This window comes from Ascaphus truei, chromosome 7 (genome assembly GCF_040206685.1).
Source record: "Ascaphus truei isolate aAscTru1 chromosome 7, aAscTru1.hap1, whole genome shotgun sequence".
NCBI lineage: Eukaryota > Metazoa > Chordata > Amphibia > Anura > Ascaphidae > Ascaphus > Ascaphus truei.
The window spans coordinates 40,479,875-40,491,412 of NC_134489.1; the positions used below are offsets into that span (position 1 = coordinate 40,479,875).

The following is an 11,538-nucleotide window of genomic DNA, read 5'->3' on the forward strand; positions in this document are numbered from 1 at the left end:
TTTTACAACGTTCTCAAATAGTTGCCACAGTACGGGTAAAAATGTATAAATCGGAGGCTATTCCAATCTATTCCAATACCTCGAAGCTATTTGAGAGCCTCATGCATTCATGTTCAGGGCCACTAAGAGGGGGGGGGATTAGCTGGGGCTGGTGTCCCGGCCCGGAGTCTGCGGGGTCCGCTGGCTGGGGTGGGGCTGTAAATTTCCTCCGACCTCTGGCCAGGCCCTGCGGCCGGGCCCCGGCTCTCAGCTGGCTGCAGGACCTTTCCTCTCTCTGTCCCACGCCGACAAGGCTCTCTAACGTCAAAGCGCCGGAAGTAAGCTTGGCCCAGCGCACTGACGTCAGAGAGCCCCGTCGCGCGCCGGCAGTGGAAGCTCGGTGGCGTGGGAAAGGTCCTGCAGGCAGCTGAGAGTTGGGGCCCGGCCACGACCGATAGCGGGGCCTGGCCAGAGGTTGGGGGACATTTGCAGCGCTGGCCGGCCGGGCCCCCCCCCCTCCCAGCCTGCGGACCCCCGCAGACACCGGGCCTGGCCTGACCCAAGGTAAGTCTGTATTTTTATATGTATTGAGGGCTTGGGGGTATTGTTATATGTATTGGAGGGCTTAGGGTGCTTGGGGGTATTGTTATATGTATTTGGGGCTTGGGGGTATTTTATATGTATTGGGGGGCTTGGGTGTATTTTATATGTATTGGGGGCTTGGGGGTATTTTATATGTATTGGGGGCTTGGGGGTATTTTATATGTATTTGGGGTTTGGGGGTATTTTATATGTATTGGGGGGCTTGGGTGTATTTTATATGTATTGGGGGCTTGGGGGTATTTTATATGTATTGGGGGCTTGGGGGTATTTTATATGTATTTGGGGCTTGGGGGTATTTTATATGTATTGGGGGGCTTGGGTGTATTTTTATATGCAGTGGTTGACAAATCACCAAAAAATCTACTCGCCACACAAAAAAATCTACTCGCCACCTAGTACCAAACGTGTGCTGCTTGGGCCAATATTTACTCGCCCGGGGGTTAAATCCACTCGCCCGGGGCGAGCAAATGTATAGGTTTGTCGAACACTGTTTATATGTATTGAAGGGCTTGGGGGTATTTTTTATATGTATTGAAGGGCTTGGGGGTATTTTTTATATGTATTGAAGGGCTTGGGGGTATTTTTATATGTATTGAAGGGCTTGGGGGTATTTTTATATGTATTGAAGGGCTTGGGGGTATTTTTATATGTATTGGGGGTTGGGGGAATTTTTATATGTATTGGGGAGGGTTGTTTTTTTTATATGATGTGTGTGTGTATATATATATAAACAAAGTCAGTCGGCACTTCCATAGGCAAAGCAGTATTTGTAGGTGCAAGTCCCATAAAAAAATTCAAAGATAACGATACCGTGTTGATTCCACGAAATCAGGAGACAGCACACAATTCTCAAGCAAATGAAGCGTATATTGATAATAGGGCACAAATGTGGGCCCTATTATCAATATACGCTTTATTTGCTTGAGAATTGTGTGCTGTCTCCTGATTTCGTGGAATCAACACGGTATCGTTATCTATATCTATATATGTATGGGGGGTTATATGTATTGGGTAGGTAGTTTTTTGTATGCATTTGGGGGTTGGGGGAGGTTGTATATATTTGGGGAGGGAGGTGGGGATTTTTTTGTATGTATTTGGGGGTGGGAAGTTTTTTGCATTTGGGGGTGGGAAGTTTTTTGGTATATATCTTGTGGCGGGAATTGTGTGAAGGGGAGGGAATGAGTGAGCGTGGGCTAATTGACGATGGGAGAGGAGAGAGGGGGTGAGTGAGGAAAAGAGGGAGTAAGAGTGAGGCGCAGGGGAGAGAAATACATGCGAGGCGGGAGAGTGAGAGGGGGTGAGACGGAAGGGAGAGAAATACATGGGAGGAGGGGGGGAAGAGAGGGGGCTCATGAGGTGTGAAATGGGGGGGGGGGGGGCAGCTCGCAATACCGCGACCTGGAGGGGGGGGCTGCTTAAAATGTTTGTCCTGGGCCCCACGATTTCTGTTCATATTTAGTGCATAGAAGAATGAACGTGTATTAGCACTATAAAGTGTCCCGTTTTCACAATATCCTCCATTGCCCTCTAAATGCTTCTAAATAAACATGTTTTGGGTCGCTAGTGTGATTCATGGGACCTTTGCTCTTTGAGTATGTGATGACGTGTACCTTTGGACTGAAGCAACATGCCTAGGCCAGGATCTCGAGCATCTAATCTTCTTGCTCCCGGTGGAACACGTCAGCTGATGGGTGTGTGCTGGACACAGTGGAGGAGAGAGGGCAAAGATACTTGTACTGTGTGGCTGTTTGGTAAACTGGACTGCGGTCCAGAGTCCGAGATAAGTATGAAATGAAACAAGGAGCAGGGAGATATGCAATCTGTGCACTGCCGTGACTTCTGTCTGTGATATAATAATGCCAGTGTGTGCAGCCCTTACATATGTGCATGGGTTTTTTTTAGATGAAGGCGCCATATTGTACAGCGTAGTACAATACAAGATGAATGACTGGCATAAAATAAGCACATACTAAAAAGTGATATTACTTTACATTACTCCTTTGTTGAGAATTATTATTCTGGGACCCAGCCCACTCTGATAACAGTGCTGTCCATGTGCATGGAAGATTACCACCTTTCCTAAGTATATTATTTTAGTTTGTGAGGCAGAGAGAAATAAATTGACATATACAAAATAAATATGCCTACCTGGACCCAGATAATAGGTTTATTCATGTGTAATTGTTTGAAGAGGTTAATATGCATACTGTATATTGTCATATCCTTTTGTTTTAAACACTAAAAAAAGAACAACGTAAGAAAAGAGGGGGAAAAACGTTATTTCGCTTACTTACAGACAATCATATTAGAAAAAGTCTATTCTTTTAGTGTTGATTTATTTTATTGTGCAGGGTCTTCCACTTTAGGGAGACCCACGCTTACTCCTTCCACAGTATTCTCCTAGTACTTATAATAGCAATAACTACGCTCTCATGTTTGATTTCTGTGCCAGTCCAATAAAAAAGGTGTCAACCTACAAGAAACAAAATCTAGCTTCCCCCAGGACTGACAGAGCTACTCTGGGATATGGTGGGAATGGGTTTCTCACAGAATCTCCTTGTACTGCAGTACGTAGTCAGTCTCCTCTGTACCATGATGTTAAATAGTTTGTGTCGGAGACGTGTTACACTCTGCATGTTACACATACTTGATGTTGGTATACACATAATTGAAGTGGTCGAAATGTGATGATTTCACCACTTCTTCCCCCTCCCCAACTTTTATGTTAAAAAACTGGCGCTCTCCTGTAATTGAGAACAGACGCCGTTCATGGCAGCACTTTGGACAGTGGGTCTAACAGAGTATGAAGGTCTCTCATAGATTTGGAATCATTTAATGTTATAACAGATACATGTGTGAAGGTCACAATTTCACCGCTATCAAGATCCAGCCATCCATACGAGTGAGATTTGGGATTTCTGGAACATAAATAGTGCAAGTTCAATGGATACATTGTAATTTCACAGAATGAGTAAGCATTATAGTTTGCCAGACTACTAATAATTCTTACTAACTAGTACTGTATGCCACTTAATGAGTAAGACTCCATATAAATGAGTGAAACCTGACAGGTCTGATTGTCATGTCTAGTGTGGATTTTATCCATAAAGTGGATGAGATAAAACACCCTTCAGAAAACCAGGTGTTTGTCTGCAAACTCTTCCGTGGAAATGACTGTATTGTTCCATGTATGCGCTTCACAGAACTTACTGAAAAACAAATCACCTAAATCAAGGTTACACAACACGGCATCAGCAAAAATCCAGCAAGATAAACTGACCAGCACACGAAGGGAGATACAAAGACCTTTAATCCCGATCAGGCAATCAGCAAGAAGTGAACCAATGGCAAAGAGGAGGAGGTGGGACCAGCCGATACCTGCTCTGTATATAGAGAGGTCCTGCAACACAACTTGGACATCACAAAGTTTTACTGGATTGTGGCAAAGCTTCTATCACAGGTAAGAAATCTTTCTTCTCATGTATCGCGTATGGGGTAGGAACAGAACCAATGCATCTGTACTGACCAAGTATATTACCTTCTATCTATATTTTATTGCAATATATATATATTTTCTATTTCTGCTTTCTATCTACAATTCTATACCAAAAACATTACATTTTGCTTGTATTTGCTAAATGATTTTGGCTGATGAATGTTCTGGTGAATACAATGTGTAGTTACAGCTCCATCAGAGCGGCGTTTTCTTTAAATGCCGATATAACGCACGTTTCCCATATTTATCTACAATTTTGGGAAACTTCAAATGAAAAGAAGTCACATGCACCAAATACAGAATTATGAATGACACAATACTTACTTACTATGTGACTCTTACTAAGTCTATCAAACCCATTATTTATTGTAGAGCAAATTGTACGAAGAGTCAGGAAATAGTCACTCAACATTCTGTATGTCAGCCCACCAGCCCACCTCTGCCCCACGGCCAGAGTAACTGAGCAGCCCCCTAACAGTAACCTTGTGTGCGCTTACAGGCTCCTCGCTCGGTGCACATTACTGCAGACATGAAGGTCCTGGCTTTGGCTGTTCTGCTCATCGCTGTCAGCGGCTTGGAAGGTAAGATGTAGGGATATGTCTATGGGAGTCAAGATCCTGCTGCTAAAGGAAAGCAAGGCCATAGATTGATATCCTTAGGAGTCCTTGTGGCATCTCAGAAACATATATTTACATATAGTAGATGAGGTTGAAAAAAGACATGCGTCCATCAAGTTCAAACTATGCTAAATTTAGACAACAGATACTTTATCCTATATCTATACTTACTTATTGATCCAGAGGAAGGCAAACAAAAAACCCCAGTGTTATATCATCCAATGATATCTCATAAGGGGAAAATAAACTCCATGAATTGGCAATCAGATTACTCCCTGGATCAACATCATTCCCATGTTTACTTATTTGGTATATCCCTGTATACCTTTCCTTTCTAAAAAGATGTCCAACCTTTTATTGAAGATATCTATTGTATCTGCCATCACAGTCTCCATGGGCAATGAATCCCACATTGTAACTGCCCTTACTGTAAAGAACCCTTTCCTTTGTTGCTGTTGAAATCTCCTTTCCTCCACCGTTATGGATAACCCGAGTCCTTTGTATAAATCATCCCAGGACATGTGCCCATCAAATCATTATGGGACAGAGGGGGTAAATACAGCACTGGCAGATACGACCAATATCTCTGGGGGTACCGGTTGAGGGGGTCTTGTCCAGCCTACATCCAGACATACTGATTCTCCTGCATAGTACAGATATATTCATTCTCTGCAATACACACATATATATATATATATATATATATATATATATATATATATATATATATTATATATACACACACAATATATACACACACACACACCCCTTGTAGATTGCAGAACCGCCTCTATAAGAAGTAATTGAGGATGCTGAAAAGCCTTGCAGTGTCTTAATAACGCCGCCTCTTTTCTCCTCTGCAGCTGGTGTTGTGAAGAGGGAGGTCCCAAATCTTGACCAGTTAACCCAGATGTTCCAGTCCTGGGCTGAGACCATCAAATCCAGCACACAGGACTGGGTGTCCAAGGTCCAGACCCAGGACCTGCAGTCTCAGGTTGGGTAAGTGTCATGGTAACCCCCTAACGGTGCACTGGTATAGGCTTCTGAGCGCACACAGGGTAAGCCGCATCATGTGATTAAAACCCTATAGAGATCAGGCTGCAGCCAGGTGAAATGTCTCCACCCCAAAACACCTGCTGTTCCCCTAAAGCTTGTGTTTTATTTAGTTAAGGAGATGCCTGATAGCTTTCAAATGTAGGTTGAATAAACTGACTGCACAGAACAATGACAGATATCCTGGTATATGAATACAGTATTACAATATATACTTAGCACTTGGCTTCTGCGCTCCCCCATACAGTACCTCCCTTCAGTCTCAGGTGCCCGGCTTAGCTAACTCTATATTATAACATTGTAACGTTAGTGTCACCTACCTATTGTGGGATAAGATTGTGCGGGGGTCCTGGAAGTGAAGATGTCACATCTAATGGACTCAGGGCCGGTGTAATCTCGCTGTGCCCCATGCTGAGGTCTCTAGTCCTTCTGTATAACAGCAAAGAATGTGACATAATGATGACATTAATTAATATCATGAACTCTATATCAAGACATCATTAATATGAAATCATTAATCATATGAACTCTGTCATGACAGTATTAATGCTATGATCTCTATATCATTAGTGATATGATCTCTATATCATGACATTAGTGATATGATCTCTATATCATGACATCATTAGTGATATGATCGCAATATCATGACATAATTAGTGATATGATCTCTATATCATGACATGATTAGTGATATGGTCGCGATATCATGACATAATTAGTGATATGATCTGTATATCCTGACATCATTAGTGATATGATCGCTATATCATGACATCATTAGTGATACGAGCAATATTTTTTTCTTCCCCCCAGGGAATACTATGAACAAAGCAAAGCCCAGATGGAACCCATCAAGGCCGAGCTGGAGAAATGGTTTGCGCAGATCATAGAATCTAGCAAGAAAGCCATCGCCTAAGGACCCGTTTATAGGGACAATGCGCCGGAAATCACCCCCTGATCCCCTCCCACCCGCTGCCTTTTGTTATCGCCTGTCAGATATTTTTCTTCCTGGTTTGTAATGAAATAAAAACATTGTTATTACCACAATAACGCTGCTTTTCTTATTTAGAAACCTAAACTTGTGACCCAACTTTTTCTCTAGGGAAAGTGGAATCTGTGAGTGGCACAAAATAAGCACATCATATAAAATGACATTATATTACTTTACATTCATTCTTCCCCAAAAAATGTTTGTGGCCTGTGAGGCAGAGAGAAATAAAGTGACATGCACAGGGTTAGTAGAACAGCAAAGAGGCAAGAACCCAACTAAAGCACTCACCACCCTAAACGCAGTATGAAAATAATTAAAACTTATATCTTTAATGTTTATCTGATTAAAATAACGAGGTTTAAAATTCAAGGAAGGACACACATATATAACCCAAGGTTGAGTGCATGTGACACTCCGGATTATAAAATGATATGAACAATTGAAGGGAATTAGATCAAGTGTTGAATTGAGGGAGCTGGTATGCAGTATTCCCTAGTTGGGAGTTCTTGGGTTAAGATAGAGATGAGGAGGTGGTGTAGAAACCTGCCTATATAGAGCAGGTGTAGCTCATGGAAATCAGGGCTAAGGGCCTCATGCAGAGAGCAGCGCTATTTAAAATTGGAGAGGGGAATAAAATGTAGCTTTAATGGAGAGTTTTTTTCTCCATATGCAGAAAGGGCATAAAACTGCATTTAGAATCCTGTCTGCATATGGAGAGTTTCAACCAGCGATATGAGCGCTGTTGAAACTAGTGGGGGAAAAAATCGCGTTTTTTTTTTCTCCCCCACCGGCCGCCGAGCGCCAGCTTCTTGCTGGCGAAGCAAAATGTTGAAAATCGCGCCATTTTTTTGGCACGAACAGCCACTAGATGGCGTTCGCGGCTCTCTGAATACGGCCGTTTTCAACACTGGAGTGATTTAAGTTCTCTCCAGCCGCGCGGCGAGTTTCAGAAAAAAAATGGCGCTTTTTTTTAAAACTCGCCATTATCTGCCTTCTAAAGGCAGATTTCGGCAAAACATGCCGCTTTCCCTGTTAGCGCTGCTCTTTGCATGAGGCCCAAAGTGCACTAATTGCTGGCAGTATATAGAACAGCTTACAGATACCAGAAAACGGTGTGGCTGATTATGTATGCCTGTGCACATATTCATGAATGTGCTCAACCGTCACGTACTGTGCTTATACATGAACTCGTGAAGTAATGAGATGAAATATATCCCTAAAGGTACAATCACTAAGATACTACTGCTCTGGTGCTGCGGTGTGGCAATAAGTATACCTAGTGTTCATATAATAAATGAACTCAACCGTGCATGCCAGATCAGGTAAAAACAACAACCACTATCCTCACCATCTGCCCACGAGTGAACTCCGAAACTCCAGCCCAGTCTGAGGGTGTGTGCAGGCGCTAGGTCTGGTAGCTACTCGCTCTGCGAGGTAGGAGGCTGCCACGTCAGTGCTGACCATGCGCGTGAAGGTGCCGACGCGCGCGTTTCACGTGAGAAACGCTTTCTCAAGGCTTCAATGAGAGCTCTTGATCTAATTCCCCTCAATTGTTCATATCATTTTATAATCCGGAGTGTCACATGCACTCAACCTTGGGTTATATATGTGTGTCCTTCCTTGAATTTTAAACCTCATTATTTTAATCAGATAAACATTAAAGATATACGTTTTAATTATTTTCATATTGCATTTAGGGTAGTGAGTGCTTTAGTTGGGTTCTTGCCTCTTTGCTGTTCTACTTACTATATCACCCACAGCACCTTACCCTACATACATATTTAGTTTGATTTAGCTGTAGCGGGGTTCACTTATTATTAGTTCATGCACAGGGTTATACAGGGTCTTCCACTTTAGGGAGACCCAAGCTTACTCCTTCCACAGTATTCTCAGGCACCTCCTAGTACTTATAATAGCAATAACTACGCTCTCATGTTTGATTTCTGTGTCAGTCCAATAAAAAAGGTATCAACCTACAAGAAACTAAATCTAGCTTCCCCCAGGACTGACAGCTACTCTGGGATATGGTGGGAATGGGTTTCTCAAAGAATCTCCTTGTACTGTACTGCAGTACGTAGTCAGTCTCCTCTGTACCAAGATTGGCTCATTTACATTCAAAGCACTACATGACAAGGTCCCAGCTACCTGAGAGAGCTTCTAGTTCCATATACTCCCATTGTGATCTGCAGGTTAAGGACTTCTAACAGTTCCTAGAATCTCTGTCAATTCCTTTGGGGCCTGATCTCCGTCCCGCTGTTCCCACTCTTTGGAACAGTCTGCCACGTACAGTTCGAGAGGCCCCTCTCTGGGAATCTATAAAAAACAGGCTCAAAACCTCCCTGTTTACCCAGGCGTTTAATTGATGAACCACAACCTGTCCGCCATTTAATAGCTAAAGCACTGTCCCATCGTGTATCGCATCTTTCCTTGGGTTTGGTCTTGTCTATAACCTTAAATGTTTTCTTCTTTATCCTTTTTGTAACTGTGATGCACTTTGTCCCATTGGCCTAAAAAGCGGAATATATAAATAACTAGCTGAGAGACCCGGCGTTGCCCGGGATGTAATGTTCCCGTTCCTCTCTCTCCTCCCCCCTCTCTCTGTTTGTCCCCCATTCACATCAATCCAGTCCCCCCCCTCCCTCCCTCCCTCCTTTACAGCTTCATGTAGCGTGTGTGCGTCAGTCACTGTGTGTTTGCTCGCGCGTCAGTGAGTCTGAGGCAGAAACACAAACACACACAGACTGACTGACGCACACACAGTCAGTGTGTGCCTCAGTCAGTGTGTGCGTGCGTCAGTCAGGCTTTGTGTGCGCGTCAGTCAGTGTGTGCGTGCGTGCGGCAGTCAGTCAGTGTGTGCGCGCGGGGCGTCAAAGGCGGGGGGGGGCGTCAAAGGGAGGGGGGGGGCGTCAAAGGGAGGGGGGGGGGCATCAAAGGGAGGGGGGGGGGGCGTCAAAGGGAGGGGGGGGCGTCAAAGGGAGGGGGGGGCGTCAAAGGGAGGGGGGGGCGTCAAAGGGAGGGGGGGGGCGGCAAAGGGAGGGGGGGGGCGTCAAAGGGAGGGGGGGGGGCGTCAAAGGGAGGGGGGGGCGTCAAAGGGAGGGGGGGGGGCGTCAAAGGGAGGGGGGGGGGCGTCAAAGGGAGGGGGGGGGGGCGTCAAAGGGAGGGGGGGGGGGCGTCAAAGGGAGGGGGGGGGGCGTCAAAGGGAGGGGGGGGCGTCAAAGGGAGGGGGGGGGCGTCAAAGGGAGGGGGGGGGCGTCAAAGGGAGGGGGGGGGCGTCAAAGGGAGGGGGGGGGCGTCAAAGGGAGGGGGGGGGGCGTCAAAGGGAGGGGGGGGGGCGTCAAAGGGAGGGGGGGGCGTCAAAGGGAGGGGGGGGCGTCAAAGGGAGGGGGGGGCGTCAAAGGGAGGGGGGGGGCGTCAAAGGGAGGGGGGGGCGTCAAAGGGAGGGGGGGGGCGTCAAAGGGAGGGGGGGGGGCGTCAAAGGGAGGGGGGGGGGCGTCAAAGGGAGGGGGGGGCGTCAAAGGGAGGGGGGGGCGTCAAAGGGAGGGGGGGGCGTCAAAGGGAGGGGGGGGGCGTCAAAGGGAGGGGGGGGCGTCAAAGGGAGGGGGGGGGCGTCAAAGGGAGGGGGGGGGCGTCAAAGGGAGAGGGGGGGGGCGTCAAAGGGAGGGGGGGGGGCGTCAAAGGGAGGGGGGGGGGGCGTCAAAGGGAGGGGGGGGGGCGTCAAAGGGAGGGGGGGGCGTCAAAGGGAGGGGGGGGGGGGCGTCAAAGGGGGGGGGGCGTCAAAGGGAGGGGGGGGGCGTCAAAGGGAGGGGGGGGGCGTCAAAGGGAGGGGGGGGGCGTCAAAGGGAGGGGGGGGCGCCTCAAAGGCATGGATTCCTCCCCCTGCATTTCCTGCAGTGGACAGGAGGGGGGGGGCAGTGGACAGGAGGGGGGGGGGGCAGTGGACAGGAGGGGGGGGGGCAGTGGACAGGAGGGGGGGGGCAGTGGACAGGAGGGGGGGGCAGTGGACAGGAGGGGGGGGGCAGTGGACAGGAGGGGGGGGGCAGTGGACAGGAGGGGGGGGGCAGTGGACAGGAGGGGGGGGGCAGTGGACAGGAGGGGGGGGGCAGTGGACAGGAGGGGGGGGCAGTGGACAGGAGGGGGGGGGGCAGTGGACAGGAGGGGGGGGCAGTGGACAGGAGGGGGGGGGCAGTGGACAGGAGGGGGGGGCAGTGGACAGGAGGGGGGGGCAGTGGACAGGAGGGGGGGGCAGTGGACAGGAGGGGGGGGGCAGTGGACAGGAGGGGGGGGGCAGTGGACAGGAGGGGGGGGCAGTGGACAGGAGGGGGGGGCAGTGGACAGGAGGGGGGGCAGTGGACAGGAGGGGGGGGGGCAGTGGACAGGAGGGGGGGGGGGCAGTGGACAGGAGGGGGGGGGGCAGTGGACAGGAGGGAGGGGGCAGTGGACAGGAGGGGGGGGGCAGTGGACAGGAGGGGGGGGCAGTGGACAGGAGGGGGGACAGGAGGGGGGACGCAGTGGACAGGAGGGGGGACGCAGTGGACAGGAGGGGGGGGCAGTGGACAGGAGGGGGGGGGGCAGTGGACAGGAGGGGGGGGCAGTGGGCAGGAGGGGGGGGCAGTGGACAGGAGGGGGGGCAGTGGACAGGAGGGGGGGCAGTGGACAGGAGGGGGGGGGCAGTGGACAGGAGGGGGGGGCAGTGGACAGGAGGGGGGACAGGAGGGGGGACGCAGTGGACAGGAGGGGGGACGCAGTGGACAGGAGGGGGGGGCAGTGGACAGGAGGGGGGGGCAGTGGACAGGAGG

General features: G+C 48.6%; 2 protein-coding genes across 6 annotated transcripts in view; one reads left to right on the top strand and one right to left on the bottom strand.

Annotated features, from left to right (window-relative positions):
- The window catches only part of LOC142499070 (gonadotropin-releasing hormone II receptor-like), an 85,034-nt gene that overhangs the window by 51,281 nt on the left and 22,215 nt on the right, over positions 1-11,538 (bottom strand). For 4 of the 5 annotated variants that reach the window (XM_075607893.1, XM_075607894.1, XM_075607891.1 and 1 more), the window contains 2 exons: positions 6,069-6,177; positions 2,731-2,820 (listed from right to left, as the gene is read on the bottom strand). The gene's annotated coding sequence lies outside the window, so the exon portion shown is untranslated. The remainder of the gene's footprint in view (positions 1-2,730; positions 2,821-6,068; positions 6,178-11,538) is intronic. The other variant, XM_075607892.1, reaches the window with a different exon arrangement.
- Positions 3,886-6,801, top strand: LOC142499073 (apolipoprotein A-II-like). Its single transcript, XM_075607899.1, has 4 exons — positions 3,886-4,042; positions 4,578-4,659; positions 5,559-5,694; positions 6,565-6,801. The coding sequence occupies exons 2-4, from the start codon at positions 4,608-4,610 to the stop codon at positions 6,665-6,667; spliced, it is 291 nt and encodes a 96-aa protein (XP_075464014.1). The 5' UTR covers positions 3,886-4,042; positions 4,578-4,607; the 3' UTR covers positions 6,668-6,801.

Bases quoted from the DNA above. Each gene is read 5' to 3' on its own strand.
- LOC142499073 (XM_075607899.1), top strand. From the start codon at position 4,608: ATGAAGGTCCTGGCTTTGGCTGTTCTGCTCATCGCTGTCAGCGGCTTG. The intron at 4,660-5,558 runs GTAAGATGTAGG...TCTCCTCTGCAG, and splicing joins CGCTGTCAGCGGCTTGGAAG to CTGGTGTTGTGAAGAGGGAG. The intron at 5,695-6,564 runs GTAAGTGTCATG...TCTTCCCCCCAG, and splicing joins GACCTGCAGTCTCAGGTTGG to GGAATACTATGAACAAAGCA.